The sequence below is a fragment of the Oncorhynchus nerka genome, linkage group LG22, assembly GCF_034236695.1.
Source record: "Oncorhynchus nerka isolate Pitt River linkage group LG22, Oner_Uvic_2.0, whole genome shotgun sequence".
Taxonomy (NCBI): Eukaryota; Metazoa; Chordata; class Actinopteri; order Salmoniformes; family Salmonidae; genus Oncorhynchus; species Oncorhynchus nerka.
Window position 1 is genome coordinate 11,551,349 of NC_088417.1, and position 18,510 is coordinate 11,569,858.

The window sequence follows — 18,510 nt, forward strand, 5'->3', positions numbered from 1 at the left end:
ATAAATTGAAACTCTATTCATTTTCAACAGGGCTCGTAATGGCTGAAATGGAGCATCCTACACAGCAAGAAGTCTGCAGGATGATAGGCTATTGCACATTGGTCCTGTGTCTCATACCACAGGTGACATGGGTTATAAGCAAGGGGATCCCGAAACCCTATACGTCAACAAAGTTGGTCCTTACCACAACCCGGAACCCCAGGGAACGTATCATTACTACATGTTGTCTGTTTGCAGGCCAAGAGGTCCGTGAATACATATGAATATGCAAATACATGACTAATGATTTTATGCTTGTACGGCTCTTCAGTTAACTGAAATGTATGTTAGCAGTACTGTATATAATATCTCAATTAGGACTTAGCATATCATGTCTGAGAAACTTTTTTTCCTCAGGTGCTCCATATGTCCCTTAGTGTGGGAGAAGTGCTTGATGGAGATCGGATGACAGAGTCCCTGTATAAAATCAAATTCTGGGAGAATACAGAGAAAAACAAGTCACTGCCAGCTAAGTCTAACAGAGAAAGATGTATTTGCATTTGGACTAAATACACACAACTTCACAGTACATTGCATAATTGAAAGGTGTACCTGAGTCTAATTGGTGACATCTTTCCTTTTATGTCTCCTTTCTTGTAGGTGGACCAGCTCCGAGAGGCCATAGAGGAGCCGTGTTACTTTGAGTTTGTCCTGGATGACATTCCCATCTGGGGCTTTGTGGGGTACATGGAGGAGAGTGGCTTCCTGCCTCAAAGTCATAAGGAGGGTCAGTTGGTCGTTCTTCAGTTCTATCTCCCTTTACATCCCAGTACAGACCCATAAGGCTTAGCCCAGATACATGTCTACGTGCTCTCACTGTGTGTGTGTGTGTCTGTCTGTGTACACAGGTGGGGCTGTGGACACACCTGGACTTCAACATCATGTACAACGGCGACTCTGTGATCTTTGCCAACGTCTCAGTGAAGGACTCCAAGCCAGTGCCCCTGGAGGAGGGTAGGGTGGCGTCAGACACTGGGTGGTGGGATCAGGCTGGCACTGTCCTTAACCTACAGCGTGCACTGGTTTGATAGCCCTCTGACCCATGCCCAGCTGGCAGAGAGGCTGAGGGACTACTCGTTCTTCCCCAAGACTCTGGAAATCTACCTGGTACTGGTGGTGCTACTGCTGGGCTTTGTCATCATCCTCATCCGGGTCCTCAAGAACGACTTCGCCAGGTGACCAATTAGGGACTGGGGATGATTAGACATTGTAATGGTGCTCTGTTTCACCAGAGAGGTCATATTGGTGTTGGAATGCATCAGTTTAGGCATATAAGAGTAGGTCTATTTGTGCCTATAAATCCTGTTTAAATGGGATTATGTATAGAAGTGGGATCTAAAGTGTGTGGGAATTACTTTTCCATTGTTCAAGCTCTTTCTTACGTTACTGTAGGTACAATGTTGAGGAGGGGAGCTGTGATGATCTGGACCAAGGGGATAGTGGCTGGTAGATCTTCCAAACGGACGTTTTCCGGGTCCCTCCTTATAAAAGCCTGCTGTGTGCCGTGTTGGGAATGGGAGCTCAGTTTCTAACCCTGGTCACAGGTAACCATCAACACACTGGTTTAACACTCAGAACACATTCATCAAATCTTACAATTACTGTCTCAGAATACAGAATCTTTATCCAGAAAAATCTAAGAGCAGATCAGGGTTGAATTTGACCATTTGTTTATAGTTGTGTGATGTTTGACACCTAGCGTTCATCAAATGCTTTGCATTCCTTTCCCCTTGTGTTACTTCCCATTGCACAGGGACTGAATGTCTGTGTGACATAATAACTGGAAATCTGACAAGCAGTGGACATCTCAGTGGAGCTGTACTACGTGGGGCTGCGAGCATTACACCCTGTGTAGCATCATCCTCGTGTTATGCGCCTGCATCTCGGCGGTGCTGTACTACGTGGGGCTGCGAGCATTACACCCTGTGTAGCATCATCCTTGTGTTATACGCCTGCATCTCGGCGGTGCTGTACTACGTGGGGCTGCGAGCATTACACCCTGTGTAGCATCATCCTCGTGTTATACGCCTGCATCTCGGCGGTGCTGTACTACGTGGGGCTGCGAGCATTACACCCTTACCGTGAAATGTTTACTTACAAACCCGTAACCACCCTTAACAAAAATGTCAAAATGTTTACCAAACACAATAAAATAACAATGGGGGTACCGGTTCACAGTCAATGTGCGGGGGTACAGGTTAGTCAAGGTTATTTGTACATGTAGGTAGCAGGTAGCCTAGTGGTTAGAGCAGGCCATGAACCGAAATGTTGCTGGATCGAATCCCCGAGTGGACAAGGTAAAAATCTGTAATTCTGAACAAGGCAGTTACCCCACTGTTTCCCGGTAGGCTGTCAATGTCAACAAGAATTTGTTCTTAACTGACTTGCCTAGTTAAATAAAAAAGGCAGGGGTGAAGTGACCGCATCCTCAAGATGGACTAAGGGTATGGACACACACCGGCCCAGTTTGAATGTTTCAGGTTGGGTTTCCCTGCTCAGACGTTGCCTGCAAGTGGTGAAAGATGCATTTGGAAATGACTAACAGGGCTGTGTACAGACCTCCTGTGGGGGGAAAATAAATATAGATGTCAGACAGACTGCCACAAAGGCTGAAAGGGGATGCAAGGAATTATGTTAATGGCTCTAGAAGGGGATGAAAGTGTATGACGTGAATGTGTCAGTGTGACGCAGGCTTGCGGTTTGGCAGAAGGATCAGTTCTAGCATGATGTAATGTCAGTGATGGACCAATATTGTGTACCATAGTTGCCATCGACTGAGTTTGTTCCAATGTAAATACAATCTATTACAATGAGATAGATATAGCGAGTAATACGAGATATATACACACACACAAACCAAGTATTGAGTCAGTGTTTGCTCTGATAAGACATGCTTTATTTGTACAACCAGTCATTGTTTCCCCTTTGCAAGAGTGACAGATCAGGCAACAAGATGACATTACCAACAATCCTGGTCGAAGCGTTCCGTGTAGAGCTTTTAACAGTTGGCGGGTTCTCCAAAAAACTGCCCCGTGTAAAGACAAAGAAAAGTAAATCCCACCAACATGGCCACATCATTTCATTACAGGTGGACGGTAAAACCAAAAGGGTTTATGATCCAAATAGAAGAAGAAAAAAGCATAAGGCATAACTAAAAGTATGGGGAAAAGGTTGGGGAGAAAAAGAGGTAAAAATTCAAAAAAGTTAAAAAGAGAAAGGTCCCACGTTCAGATGTGTAGCATCTGTAGTTAAGTGATGGCTTAAAAAAAAAAAAAAAAGCCTGCCACTTCCAACATAGACAGTGAAAAACTTTGTCAGAGTTGCGTGTAAAAAAAGCACAAGGAGCAATGAACTCTTCAACGATATTAAATAATCTGGAAGGGTATTTAAAAAAATAAAAAATAAGGCAACATTGAGATAAAACATATGAATAAGGGATAAAAGTCCAAACAGACCTGCAAATTACTAAGATGGATTTATATAATTAGCCAACACCGCATTATTTGAGAATAACCTGTGTCTGAATCTCAACCTCAATTATAAGAATCCTTCCAAACAACCACACATTTAGAAAAAATAACAGTCGATTTACCACTGAGACATTCCCCTGTGTATTATTGGCTAGCATTGTGAAACAGGGTTGTATGGAGCTGTTGGTATGAGTAGGGCTCCTGTCGTCACCTGATGCTGGAGTCGTGTTTTACACTGTCCATGTTGTAGCCCCTTGCTGTGCTGTAGAAGCCATTAGTGGGGCATGGCTGGTGGCAGGGGCCAGTTGCCCAGGGGCCTCGCAGGGGATGGCTGAGGGTATCCACCGGTGTAGTAAGGCAGGTTCTGCTGGGGGCTCTTCATGAACATGGCCTCTTGGAACTGTTGAGTGTTGGAGTGATGATCCAGAATCTGTGTTTGGGCTTTTCCCTGAAACTAGAAAGAGATGGTGGTTAATATCACCATACGATCAGCATGAAGCTCGAGCACTGATGTGTGTAGAGATGTTTCATCCTGCCTTTAAAGACACTATGTCCAAGCCTATTGCCCCTGATACCAACCAACAGGAGGCACAAGCTAGACAACTGCTGGAGCAATAACTGTAGTTTAAGATAAATGTAGTATTGTACAACATAACCAAACATATCAAATAGGAAAAGAACAAGTATGTTGTGCAGTTTTACACAGCATTATAATTGTGCTCACCTGAGGGCGTGGTGGCATGTTAGGGTAGCCAGGGTTTGGATACCCGCCGTTGTCTTTCTGGTGCCTTTTCAGTTTCATCCTGCGATTCTGTAACCAAGTTTTTACCTACAAGACATGCATATAATTAGTCAACATCTGATGTAAATACCAGCTAAATGTATGATTTGACACAATGGTGAAGAGTGGGTTACGCTCATAACAGTAGGCTAATCAATCAACTCACCTGTTTGTAAGTTAGCCCCGTCAGTCCAGCCAGGGCCTTCATCTCAGCAGGGGATAGGTACCTCTGCATGTTAAACCGATGGGTCAGGGCATCCATCTGGCGGGTTGAAAAAGCAGTCCGAGCTTTTTGTTTGGGGATGTCCTTGTCCGCTTTCTCCGGGAGAGGCAAGGGCAAAGACGGTGGGGCGTTGTACTCACTCCCCAGAATTTGTACGCTTGTGTTCTCTGGATAGGAGCTGGAGACAAGCTCACTACCATTTGGCCTTCCACTTTCCATCTCCTCTTCCAACCCCCTTTTCACCCAGGTGGCAGGGTTGGTTTGAGGATAGATTTTCTCCGAAGTCCAAGAATCTGCGCGAGAAAATAGGAGAAAGTTATTTACACTTGTCGGTACATAAAGTCTGCATTTAGGCTTGGTTGAATTTGAACAGTTCCACAGGATGGCGCCATTGTCCATGCTGTCTGACTAAAGGTTAAGAGTGGACACTTTTGGCGGTTCACAAGCACAAACACGTAGTTAGCAAGATGGCGTCAGATACTCACACATGGACGTTGTTTGAGAGGGAGATCGCAACTTTCGCCAGAGACCCAGCAAATGCAAGTACAATAACTACCACTATGTCGACCTAACAGTCTGCTTCATAGACAATTCAAAATCAAATTTATATAGCCCTTCTTACATCAGCTGATATCTCAAAGTGCTGTACAGAAACCCAGCCTAAAACCCCAAACAACAAGCAATGCAGCTGTAGAAGCACGAACTACCTAGAGTACTGTAGGCCGTATATACACGGTAAGAGACCTGCTCTTAACCATATTGCACAAAACAACTAAATGTAATGTCAACTAGCTTGGCTAGCTAACGTTATTTACCTGGTGATCTGTGCAACACTGGATCTCTTTTGAGTGTAGTTACCTGGCTGCTCGATCTCCTTCGGCGGTTGATCAAACGGAGTCCTGTTGTGGGGAATGAAAAGGCATCCACTCGGAGTATGGTTCTGAAGGTCGCCGAGATACATAACAGGACCTGGGTGGTGGGAATTGCCATTACCAATGTTCTGTTCGGGATTCCTGTGTGGGGATTGATGCGGCGCTTGCTGGTGGTAGCCGCCGCTGACCCCAGAGTTGGGAACGGCCTCTGCCCAGCCTGAGATGTTGGGATGATTTTGCTCAGGCCCTGTTTGGTGGTACATGAGACAATAGGAAAAAGCATGGTAGGATGGATTGTAGCTCACTGGGGACTTCAAATCTGCCATCGCTTCCACAGTTCCTCTTCTTTGCAAGCAAGAAATTTCCAAACTTTTCAATGACGCCCCAAAATACCCCCTAAAGTAAGGATGCTGTAGCCAACCTTCCGGAAGTTTGAACGCTTCTTGGTGTAGCTAGCTAGTATAAACTAACTACCGACTGCTGGGAAAAAAACGAAGTTGTAGTAGTAATATCGCTTTGAAGAATATTTATACTGTCCATCGAATCTGGGGGTCTTGTTTATAGGGCAAGGTGTGGGTCAGGTCTCAGCCAATCACCAAGTCTTCCATGCAGGTATCGGTATTGAGGCCGCGCCCCTTGAAGGGTCTGTTCAGGAGAAATTACATTTTTGTAATTTAATCACTGCCCTGAACTTTTAATGTATTTCTTGAACTAGTAATTCTAAGAAGCAAAATAAGCAGCAAAAAACAACATTTTTTTCTCAGAAAAACTATTTGATGGTTGATTTTATTTTGGTGCAATTTATTAGTCATTATCCAACATATATATCAGATATCCATTAAATCCTCACTATTTTATATTTTAAAACATAGTGAGTTTAAAAGTTTCATTAATTGGAAGTAACACAATGAGTGGACACTTAATGGTCACAGTATTTTGTAATATTTGCAACTGTTCGTCTCTCAACCTTTGGTTAATGTGTTGAAGTTTAATGAGTACAGTTTTCTGCTTAGTCTGCTTCTCTTATATTTTAATTTGTTAGCTCTATAATTGACATTTCAATCATAGAGTCATATCAATTCTATGTGTAAAGCCTAATTTATAACAAACATGTTTACATTTCTGGCTTGGATCATAATGTTCATTCTCTCACATCCCTCCCTGCCATAAAGTGTCTCTTCAGAGCTGTACGGATCTCTACCTGGGCAGAGGGGGTAGAGGGGGATGGGGGGTGATAGGGGGTAGAGTGGGGTGTGTGTTTTGGGGGATGGGTGTGGTGGGAGGCTTGTTGGGGGGGGGGAGGGCAGGCAAGTGAATAGAAGATGTCTCCTAGATGCTTTTTTATTCTAAATGCATTTAGTATATAAATCATAGGGCTATTTTTTATTTTACTTTCATTTAGCATCCTTTGTAGATGCCCAAAACAACACAGACAAATGTAACTGCATGTTATGGCAAATGTGACTGAAGCCTATCTATTCTCAGCAGTTTGTGGGTAGAACTTTATTTGATTGTTAAAAGGTTAAAATCGGATTGTGTGAACGTTTGGTTTTGCTGCACCAATGAAGGGAGAAATACTTATTTTAAACCGGGTTGTTGGAATGCTGATTGGCTGAAAGCTGTCGTATATCACACCTTATACCACAGGTACTTGTTTACTGTTTCTAATTACTTTGTAACCAGTTTATAATAGCAATAAGGCAACTCGGGGGTTTATGGCAATATTGTGTACTGTGTACCAAATTATGTCACGAACGAGTGTGGCTAAAACACAGTTATTTTCCTACATGGTCTGTCTCACTTTATAAACTTGACAGTTCACGAATGTTTTAGCTGCCTGGCTAGTTTACTTTATTTCAGTCAGTATTCGCCATATCCAACATTTTTTTCCTCCTACAGGCCACCGCCCAGCTGAAGCTGGCTTTTAAAGACCCAGCCATCATCCCAGCGTTGTGTGCTGTCATGACTGGGTCCCAGAACTCGCAGGTATGTAGGTTACACTAACACATATCATCTGTGTGAAGATACCAGATGTGTTGAACCCAGGGCCTTGCATGAGTTATCTTTGTGCGGCTTATCGCTGACTCTCACCAGTGAATGAATTGTTGCTCCCCCCTCTCATCAGATCCGCCAGTCAGCTGCAGTAATGTTGCGGATGAGAGTGAAGAAGCATTGGAAGAAGATTAGCCCTGATCACAGAGAGAGGTTGGCTGCCCTTTGTTGTCCAATTCCCCCCCCCCAATCAGTCATTTTCAAGTCCTCTGTATTTGGACTGTTGAATGAATACCCACTGAGCATTATTTTTTAAACACTTCTATTGTATTTGAGATGGTTTTTTGCTTCATAGTTTGAAAGCAGTGGTCCTGCAAGCCTTCCAGCAGGAGACAGAGTAAGCATACTCTGATCCTTTACATAAAAACACACAGTCACACATTTTATTTTGAGGTGGAAAAGGCGATTTATTAGAATATCAGTGGATTATCAAACAGATAGCTATAACCTATATCGGACCATAACCACTAACTCATCCATACACACCGATGAAACTTGTTACATCTGAACTTGACAATAACCCCTGTCTCTGTTTCCAGACACACAGTACGCCACTCCCTCTCGCAGCTCAGCGCAGTGATGGTCAAACACGAGACGCCAGACCGCTGGCCTGCTCTATTCACACTCCTCAACCAGTCCACCAAGAGCAACAACCCAATGGACAGACAGGTATCAGCTTCTTTAGATAGAACTAAAAAACTGCAACATCTTTGTTGTAATTCACGGGATATAAAAGGATGGCTTCAGTTGGCTTGTCCTGACAACGTGAACATCGAGAGGTTGGGCTTTACGTGGATTTGACCGGCGCTCTTGATGGTTGCTCACTGATTGGTCAGAATATGCATTGATCAAAATGTCTCCCTCAGGTGGGTCTACTCTTGCTCAGCAAAGTGGTGGAGTCCAATCCGGAGCCCTTCAAGCCCCACTATCGCCAACTGCTGCAGCTGTTTGGCACCGTGCTGCAAGACCTGGACAACCCCACAGCCATGTACTACAGCATCCTCACCCTCACCGCTATGACTGCCTACACTGGCACAGAAGAGATGGTGAGGCCACAATCTTTATCTATTTGATGTCCTTTGGAGTGAACAGAGGTTTTAGTCTACCAGTTTCCTTCGTTGCTGTGTTGAAATGAAATGTCTTGTCTTTCAGAACCTAATGCGCTCCCTCATCCCAACACTGATCATTGCTCTCAGACACCTCATCAAGTCAGACCAGGTAGGGAATAGTTCAATATGTCAGCCCCCACTAGCACCACTGGTGACTGCACCAGTCTTCAGGGAAGACTGTTGAAAAACACTATTGTCCCTTGATTGGAGTTATTCTATGTGTTGATCAGGCCAGTGAGGCCATGGAGGTGTTATTAGACTGTTTCTATGTGTTGACCAGGATCAGGCCAGTGAGGCCATGGAGGTGTTATTAGACTGTTTCTATGTGTTGACCAGGATCAGGCCAGTGAGGCCATGGAGGTGTTCGATGAGCTGATGGAGAGTGAGGTGTCCATCATGGTCCCACACATCACTGAAATTGTCCACTTCTGCTTGGAGGTGAGAACAAGGAGCTTCTAAAAATATTTCTAATGACTTTTTGCTTACATGTTATTGTAGGAAAAGTGATGGTTTGTCTTATTGACAATGAAATGTGTGTGTGTGTCTCAGGTCAGTGCAGACACTACACTGACTGACTCCCTGCGTGTGAAGGCTCTGTCTTGCATTGCTTTTCTCATTCGTCTCAAGAGCAAGGTAAAGTCACCAGTTATAAAATGGATGCCCTGGCCTAGATTCACCCTCCAGTGAGCCCTCTTGTCCTTAAACTGAGGTATATGTCAAAAGTCTCTCTCAAGTGGTGTCATCCCTTGTCTCCTTTCCCCATCTCACTAAATAAATGGACAGGTGAATGCAAATTCCCTAGCCTGTGTTTTCAGAGAAGGAGAGGAAGCCACTAAACCATAGAGATGAGCCTTTCTCCTTTTGTGGAGCTTGTCAAGTGATGTATGCTGGGTTGTTCTCTCTCTCCCCTTCAGACAGTGTTAAAGCAGAAGCTGCTCAATCCCATCCTGCAGACGGTGTTCCCCGTGCTTAGTGCAGCGCCACCACCTGGGGAGGAGGACCCTGAGGACGAGGAGAACAGCAATGAGGACGACACTGACAACGAGAGTCCCAAACACTTTGCTGCTCAGGTAAACTTCCCTTCTCTGTTGTTGGACTGTATATATCATGCACAGAAAATATATCATGCACAGAAAACAGGTGATGTTTTTTCGGAGAGCGTGTTTGAAATAGAATGTATTTTTGTTTGCAGGTTATTGACACCATGGCTCTTCACATGCCCCCTGAGAAACTATTCCACCAACTGGTTAGTGAACACACTCACTTGCTTCATACATCATTTGCCTGCCAATCAGTCATTTCAATTCATATTATTATCATCTCTGTGACATAGCGGTAGGATTGTAGCAGCAGTATTTTTTTTAAACTAATTTGCGGTCTTGTACTGAGGTACACCAATTTCCATGCATAGAAGTACATATGGTTTTAGTAAGTATGTATGTCTGACCCATGGTGTGTCCATCAGATGCCGCTGACTCAAGCATGTCTGGCCAGTGATAACCCCTATGAGAGGAAAGCTGGCCTGATGTGTCTGGCAGTGCTGGCCGAGGGCTGTGCCGACCACATAAGGACCAAGTGAGTCCCCTGTGCAATGCTGTTTCTGATGTCTATTCAGTGGCTCCGTGTCCAAAAAAAAAAAGTTTTTTTAAAGGTTTACATTTGGCAATGTGTGTAATGTAGATATAAACCACAGTCATGGTTTTTATTTTTCCTCTTATTCAAATGGAGAGATTGTATTTTTCCTGCTAATCCCACTCTGTCTGTCAGGATGCTGTCGTCCATGTTGCAGACGGTGTGCCAGAGTCTGTCAGACAGTAACCAAGTGGTCCGCAGCGCCGGCCTCTTTGCCCTGGGACAGTTTTCTGAGCACCTGCAGCCTGAGGTCAGTAAGTACTGTGCTGAGCTGATGCCACTGTTGCTGGGCTACATGTCTGCTCTGAACCAGGCCAAGATCGGACACGTCACCAAGGCCTTCTACGCCCTGGAGAACTTCCTGGAAAACCTGGGTGAGGATCCTCCCATTCACCTTATCCTGATCCATAACCATCTCTCTTGCTATTATTTGATTCTGTTCTGTTCTATACTCAGATAATAAAATGCTAAACTGTAGCTAGGTAAACAAATATTCAGTCAATGACTCTCTTGTTTTTTTAGTCTCGTCCCCAGACTACTTTCAATGTACAAATAAGATAAGGTTGAATTTGTCATCATCTCTGTTCTGTGCTGATATTTTCACTAACAGTGTTCCATCCCCTATCAGGTTCAGAGATTGAGCCCTACCTGCCCACCCTGATGGAGACCATGTTGTCTGCCCTCAGCAACGCAGAGAACCTGAAGCTCAAAGAGCTGGCTGTCAGTGCTATAGGAGCTATAGGTAACACCCAGCAAAATGCCTTTCAATAGAGCATGTTACATCTCAATAATGTAGTGCTTGTGTCTTCCTTCATCCACACTGGTCTGAAAGCTAAAAGGTAGTCCCAGTTGTTTTTAAAACTGTTTTCAGATCAGTGCAGATGGAGAGGACAGAAGTAGAGGAAGCCACTTGAGACTGTTGAGATGCAAGTGGTGCGTACGTCACTAACTGTATTAACTCCTCTCTTCCTTTCAGCCAATGCAGCCAAAGAGAAGCTAGTTCCTTACTTCCTGCCTGTCATTGAGAGTCTGAAGGGCTTCCTCACTGACACCAGGGATGAGATGAGGTCTCTGCAGACACAGGCTCTGGGTAGGTTAACTTTCTCTAAGGCTTAGTCAGTTTGATGTGGTCGTTCAGCAGACACTTTTAGTCAATATGACTGACAGCTTAGACTTGACAGTATACTATATGTGGCCCCGGTAGGTTTCTAACTTTAAACTCTTATATTTCATAGCACTATGCTCCAACTAACTGAGCTATCGGAACCCGTCTTGTGTAAACAAGATGAATGAACTATGAGTCACCTGTGAATGGGGATTGATGGGTATACATTGTCCTTTCAGATACTCTGTCAGTGCTGGCCCGCACCATAGGTAAGGAGGTGTTCAGCCCCCTGGCTGCAGAGTGTGTTCAGCTGGGACTCAATCTCACCAACGCTATCGATGACCCAGACCTGCGCCGCTGCACGTACGTAGTTAACGGGTGTTTGTGTGCCAGATACTGCTACTCTCTAGTAGAAGTCCTGCCAACCTTTTTGGGGTGGGCTTTCAGAGTGCAAGGCTGTTTTCTGACTTGTAGATTAGTTTGTATATCGCCCAACTCTCTGCCTTTCTCTCGGTGTGTGCAGGTACAGCCTGTTTTCGGCTGTGTCCACAGTGAGTCCAGACTGTCTGAACCCACACCTCACTGCCATCACCACCATCATGCTTCTGTCTCTCAAGTCCACAGAGGGAGTCACGGTCAGTCAATGGGCTTTATGGCTCCAAACCCTTCCTATTCTCACCACTCTGGACGTGGCGGTGTATTCCATTTCAACTCAGCCAATTCAGGACGTGACATGAAATGCATGAATGAAAAGTCCACATAGATACGTAATGACATTTTCAATGGACCGAATTGAAATGGAGTTGATCCTGGTATCATGATATGCACATCCATAATGTCTGAAAGAATTTATCCTCTGATGAACTCTTTCTTTTCTCCATGATCAGGCTCACCTTGAGGAGGACAAGACGTTTGTCCTGCTGGATGACGATGATGACGACGAGGCTCAGGGAGACACCATTTTGGACGAGGAGGGGACTGACAACGTGGACCCAGACATCGCCGGGTACGTCTGAGATGTTGATGATGATCTTGTGATGTTTGATGTTCATACACAATGCAAAGGCTCCCTAAAGCAGCCTTTCAAGGCAGCTCTCATAAAAGGTGTCAATGGTAACCATGTTGTTTTCCCCGGCACTGAGCTAGGCAGAGGGACCTCTCCATCCCCCATCCTAACCTCTGTGCTCTCACTTCATTCCCCAGGTTCAGTGTAGAAAACGCCTACATTGATGAGAAGGAGGACACCTGTGACGCCCTGGGAGAGATTGCCTTCAACACCGGGTAAAGACTCGAGATCATAGACATCTTTGGTGGTGGTTGTCACAAACCATTAAGGCTCTATATTCATTCAGGACTGCATGGTATCAGCAGCCAGCCACTACTCTGGTTCCACTGTTCATTAGTCAGTGCATGAGCAATTCGACATCTGGCATTGTTGGTCTCCATTCCTCTCTGTGCCGGGAGACCTGGTATACAATCGTTTCACTTCCCAGCAACTGAAATGTTCTGTTGAATAAAATTGAAAAAAGGTTAAATATTCATTCCTATGCTGTATATACACTATATATACAAAAGTATGTGGACACCCCTTCAAATGAGTGGATTTGGCTATTTCAGCCACAAACAGGTGTATAAAATCTAGTACACAGCCATGAAATCTCCATAGACAAACATTGGCAGTAGAATGGCCTTACTGAAAAACTCAGTGACTTTCAACATGACACCATCATAGGATGTAACTTTTCCAACAAGTCAGTCTGCTAGAGCTTCCATGTTAACTGTAAGTGCTGTTATTGTGAAGTGAAAATGTCTAGGAGCAACAACGGCTCAGCTGTGAAGTGGTAGGCCACACAAGCTCACAGAACGGGACCGCCGAGTGCTGAAGCACGCACCGTGTAAAAAATCATCTGTCAGTTGCAACATTCACAACCGAGTTCCAAACTGCCTCTAGAAGCAACATCAGCACAAAAACTGTTCGTCGGGAGCTTCATGAAATTGGCTCTGGCAGTCCGACGGACAAATCTGGGTTTGGCGGATGCCAGGAGAATGCTACCTGCCCCAATGCATAGTGCCAACTGTAAAGTTTGGTGGATGAGGAATAATGGTCTGGGACTGTTCATGGTTCAGGCCCCTTAGTTCCAGTGAAGGGAAATCTTAACGCTAAAGCATACAATGACATTCTAGACAATTCTGTGCTTCCAACTTTGTGGCAACAGTTTGGGAAAGGCCCTTTTCTGTTTCAGTATGACAATGCCCCCGTGCACAAAGCGAGGTCCATACAGAAATGGTTTGTCAAGATTGGTGTGGAAGAACTTGGCTGGCCTGCACCTGACCTGTTCGATGAGTGGGTGTCCACATACTTTTGGTCATGTAGTGTATTTCCCCTCATATACAATGTTAGCACTTTGAGCACTGGGACAGCGTCAAGTCCATTAGTTACTGATGTCCTTTTCTTTCCTGTTCACCCCTTCAGTGCTGCCTTCCAGCCCTTCCTGGAGTCCAGCTTTCAGCAGGTCTATGAGCTGCGTGATGTAAGCACTGTAGCACTGCTCATCCACCCCCTCCTTCTGTGTAATGAGCCATGAAGGGCATTCAGTCAGTGTGTGTGTGTGTGGGTTAGCATTTGTTTCTCTGACCATGCATTCTGTGTCCCCCTCCCCTCAGTTTCCCCACGAGGATGTGCGCAGGGCTGCCTTCGTGGCCATGGGCCAGTTCTGCCGAGCTCAGCACAAAGTGTGGCAGGAGAATCCCACTGAGGCCGATCACCAGGGTATCTCTCTCTTGCTCGCACTCTCTCTCAGCACACATCACATACAGTACCAGTCAAACATTTGGACACACCTACTCATTCAGGGGTTTTTCTCTATTTTTTACTATTTTCTACATTTTAGAATTATAGTGAAAACATCAAAACTATGAAATAACACACATGGAATCATGTAGTAACTAAAAAAGTGTTAAACAAATCAAAATATATTTTAGATTCTTCTAAGTAGCCAGATGACCTGACCTCTACAATCACCTAATCTCAACAAATTGAGATGGTTTGGGATGAGTTGGACCGAGTGAAGGGAAAGCGCTCGGCATATGTGGGAACTCCTTCAAGACTGTTGGAAAAGCATTCCAGGTGAAGCTGGTTGAAAGAATGCCAAGAGAGTGCAAAGCTGTCATCAAGGCGAATATAACTCTTTTTTTCTTTTTCTTTTACTACATGATTCCATATGTGTTATTTCATAGTTTTGATGTCTTTGCTATTATTGTACAATGTAGAAAATAGTAAAAATGACGAAAAACCCTTGAATGAGTAGGTGTCCAAACTTTTGACTGATACTGTGTGTTTATCTATACCTCTCTTGCTCTTTCTCTTCTTTATATATCTCTATTCCTCTCTATCTATACCTCTCTTGCTCTTTCTCTTCTTTATATATCTCTATTCCTCTCTCTTTATACCTCTCTGCTAAACACGTGTATGTGACCAATAAAATTGGATTTTTTTATACCTCTCTCGCTCTACCTCTCTATTTATACCTCTCTCTCTATTCCTCTCTATCTATACCTTTCTTTCTCGTTATACCTCTCTCTCTTTCTACCTCTCTGAAACAAAAAATAGAGTTATGCTTCTCTTCCTCCGTCCAGCCCTGCAGAAGCTGCTGGGGGTGGTGCTGCCAAGCTTCCTGGAGGCGGTCCATAGTGAGCGTGAGCGCCAAGTGGTGATGGGCGTGCTGGAGGCCATGAACGCTGTGCTGAAGGCCTGCCAGGGGGAGGCACTGCAGAGCCCCGGGCGCCTGCAGGAGATCAGCCAGGCCATCCGAGACGTGCTCAAGAAGAGGGTGAGCCCAGACCAACCAAGCTGGGCCTGAGCTGGGTTTCCCAGATTAATTCATTTAGGATATCTGAAATCAGGATATGTGTTTGTATTTATTATGGATCCCCATTAGTTCCTGCCAAGGCAGCAGCTACTCTTCCTGGGGTTTATTAAGGATCCCCATTAGTTCCTGCCAAGGCAGCAGCTACTCTTCCTGGGGTTTATTAAGGATCCCCATTAGTTCCTGCCAAGGCAGCAGCTACTCTTCCTGGGGTTTATTAAGGATCCCCATTAGTTCCTGCCAAGGCTGCAGCTACTCTTCCTGGTGTCCAGCTAAATGAAGGCAGTTATATGCAATTAAAATAACATTAGATTTCACAACACATTGTGTTCCCTCAGGCCACTACTCTCCTACCACATATCTACAACACAGAATCCATGTTGTGTGTGTGTGTGTCTCTTCACAGTCCCCACTGTTCCATAAGGTGTATTTTTATCTGTTTATGTTCCAGTGGACTCTAGTGCGTTAGCCTAAAAATGTCTACAGTAAAATAGGAAAACATTCTGATAAGCCATTGACCCCGTCCCTCTACAGACTGTGTGTCAGGACGGAGGAGGAGACGAGGCAGATGATGAAGAGCAGCAGGTGAGACTTCCTCTCTTTCTTTTACCACTCCTGTCCATCACCGGCAGGACTGGCTGTACTTTCAGGTGTATGATGTGAACGTTCTAGGCGGAGTATGATGCCATGCTGCAGGAGTTTGCCGGCGAGGGGATCCCCCTGCTAGCCTCTGCCGTCCCAGCGGAGACCTTCCAGCCCTATCTCAACGAGCTGCTGCCGCTCATCATGAACAAGGCTGTGAGTAACACAACCATCACCACACCTTTTCTCCCTTAACACAAGTCATTTACTCTAGTTGACAAGCCATCAATATAGAGATAAATAGACCTAATTCCTAATTCATTTTTGGTTGAAATTTTACAATTTCCTCAATTAAAGTTTTATTTTGAGTTTGCAAAAAAAGTCACCATAAGCACAGAAAGGATAAACCTTTTATTTAGAGATGTAGTTAAATGTATTGAATGAGTGGATTTATTCCTCTTCCTCTGTAGAAGTTGTCGTACACAGTGGCCGACCGTTCATTCTCAGTGGGCACGCTCGGAGAGATCCTGCAATCCCTCGTCAACGTATCTGGGGGCAGGGCCTGTGCTGGCAAACTGTCCAATCAGCTGCTGCCTGTCCTAGTGGCTGGGGTGAGAGACAGCGACAGTGAGGTTCGCAACAACAGCGTGTTCGCACTGGGAGCACTGGCCCAGGCTGCTGGACCCCTCGTCGCACGGTATCCCTCAATAATAATGAGGTGTATGTGTGCGTGTTCAGGTTTGATCACTGATATGGTTCTGATGAGAAGCTAGACACATTGACCAGCCCTGACCATATCAGTAGATTCTATGACTATGTTACTGACCTGTCCCAGAAGACCAGGGTATTTTCCTCAACTCATGTCCCTCCCAGAGACTACCCCATGATGCTGTCCCTCTTCTCCAACCTGCTGTCTAAAGAACAGGACAGGAGGGTGATTGACAACCTGTGTGCTGCCCTCTGCAGGATGATCATGAGCAACATGGAGGGTGTCCCTCTGGAACAGGTACTGTCTATGCACATTCATTCATGGGATGTAATACCGGGCCACTGCCTACCTTGAGGTTTGTGCATGACTCAAAGATTTGTGTAGAAGTTTGAGAGGCTCTGATGTTAGGATTTGGACCCTCTTGAGAATATCTGCGACCTGTGTCTGTATTCTTGTCTCCAGTTATTTAATGTCCCAAATGCTGTACATTAGATTTACAATGTAAGAGTTTTCCACATGCTTTTTGACATACAGACACATGAGTTGATGAACTGATTGTTACTCAGTGATGCTCACTTAGCTAACTCTGCCTGTCATAGGTGTTCCCTGCCCTCCTGGCTCGCCTCCCTCTGAAGGAGGACATGGAGGAGAATAAGACTGTGTACAGCTGCTTGGCCATGCTCTACTCTCAGAACCCTGCACTGGTACGCTGATCTTCAGTGGTGTTCTTCCATCATGTTGACTAATCTGATTGTGCTGTTACATACCCATCTGTTTGTATATTAGTATTTATGTTGTCTCCTCAGGTCCTGAGTCAAATTAAGCCAATAGTATCTGCTTCCAGCCACGTCCTGGGAACCAAGGATCTTGACACAGGCGAGAGCTTTAAATCCTGACAGGTTTCCTCACCTTGTTGTGTAGAAATGTTGTCTTAACGTTCTAACAATGTAATAACAACGTAGGTCTTTGTCTTCCAGAAACCCAGAACACCCTGGTCATGCTGCTCCGAGACGTCGCTCAGCGTCACTCCAAGGAATTCGAGGTCGCCATGAAGTCGCTTCCCGCTGAGCAGAAGATGAAGCTGACAGGGTCCGTTAGCCAATCCTAGCACACCACGTCAACCATCTATTCCATGCCAGTCAAAGCCAGCAAATTGTAGGATTTGTGTTACTACATATGACAAGTGGGACAGTAGTTGGAACACGTTCAAATTGGGTAAACCTGCAAACTCCTGCACTTGAACCATTCTACTATTAGGATTCTATCATTATTCAGAGGTTCTGTTCCTAGTTCTCACTTTTTAATTTATATTGTCTGTGCTTTTTAAAAGTTATTTAATTTTTTGTGTGATACTAGTATGTGTTTGTTTGTTTATTTTTAGTCTGATACTGGTTTAACCTTGTTGAGACATGTTCAACTACAACAACGTTTTTACAAATTGAAAACGTGTAGAATTAGACACGCACTCATGCAAGAATATTCTACGGTAGTTTGTTCACAAACAATATTGATCATTTTCGCCCCAAAACAGGCGCTCTACAATTGTAAAGCTGATGTTGATGTGTATTTCAATGTGGTATGGAACACCGTTTGGGTCTTTGCGTGTCAAAAAAGGTACACGTCAAATAACACTATTTGACACGTTAAATAATCTCATAATTTGACAAATAACAGTTTAATTGTAGAATGTTGTGTTGGACTGCAACTTCTGGGGTAGCTAGCTAGCTAGCTTTAGCTTGGTACCTAGCTAACACCAATACAACCAGCCTGAAAACAATGACCAGTAGAAACTGCAGTTATTTTCATTATTCTTAGCAATGATTTAGGAATCCTTGTAAGTATTAGCAAGGTAGTCGCTTATTGTTCGCCTATTGACATTAAACTTCAGTTCATGAAAATAAATAGCTAGCCAGCTACTAAACCCTGTTGCCCAAAGTTAACGTTATAAGCAGCCAGCTAGGACCGGGACCGGGTTGTGAAGCTAGCCACAATAAGGATTAGGCACAATGGTGGAATTTGCGGTTTGCCTTCAAAATAAAAGTACCAATTTGAAAGTGATGCAGAAGATAA

The 18,510-nt window shown here is 44.6% G+C and overlaps 3 protein-coding genes across 3 annotated transcripts; 2 read left to right on the forward strand and 1 right to left on the reverse strand.

Annotated features, from left to right (window-relative positions):
• The first annotated feature begins 406 nt into the window (after positions 1 to 406).
• Positions 407 to 3,292, forward strand: tm9sf1 (transmembrane 9 superfamily member 1). The gene is given in 5 exon segments (XM_065006948.1): positions 407 to 766; positions 888 to 1,015; positions 1,017 to 1,214; positions 1,432 to 1,583; positions 1,793 to 3,292. Coding segments are annotated over 5 exon segments (804 nt in total). The 5' UTR covers positions 407 to 694; the 3' UTR covers positions 2,047 to 3,292.
• Positions 3,293 to 3,462: 170 nt separating this feature from the next.
• nanog (nanog homeobox) lies at positions 3,463 to 5,755 on the reverse strand. The gene is made up of 4 exons (XM_029625899.2): positions 5,372 to 5,755; positions 4,457 to 4,806; positions 4,234 to 4,338; positions 3,463 to 3,963 (listed from the first exon to the last, which is right to left on the reverse strand). Exons 1-4 carry the CDS (start codon positions 5,709 to 5,711, stop codon positions 3,784 to 3,786), a joined length of 975 nt encoding a protein of 324 aa, XP_029481759.1. The 5' UTR covers positions 5,712 to 5,755; the 3' UTR covers positions 3,463 to 3,783.
• An 897-nt stretch (positions 5,756 to 6,652) lies between these two features.
• On the forward strand, positions 6,653 to 18,510 carry LOC115104483 (importin-4-like). The gene is made up of 29 exons (XM_029625851.2): positions 6,653 to 6,661; positions 7,246 to 7,371; positions 7,511 to 7,590; positions 7,733 to 7,774; positions 7,977 to 8,106; positions 8,304 to 8,483; positions 8,590 to 8,655; positions 8,883 to 8,984; positions 9,096 to 9,179; positions 9,461 to 9,616; positions 9,739 to 9,792; positions 10,012 to 10,121; positions 10,314 to 10,552; positions 10,807 to 10,920; positions 11,155 to 11,268; positions 11,523 to 11,646; positions 11,807 to 11,918; positions 12,171 to 12,289; positions 12,487 to 12,564; positions 13,757 to 13,814; positions 13,948 to 14,053; positions 14,920 to 15,113; positions 15,684 to 15,734; positions 15,822 to 15,947; positions 16,202 to 16,428; positions 16,605 to 16,737; positions 17,040 to 17,144; positions 17,247 to 17,316; positions 17,418 to 18,510. Exons 1-29 carry the CDS (start codon positions 6,653 to 6,655, stop codon positions 17,546 to 17,548), a joined length of 3,240 nt encoding a protein of 1,079 aa, XP_029481711.2. The 3' UTR covers positions 17,549 to 18,510.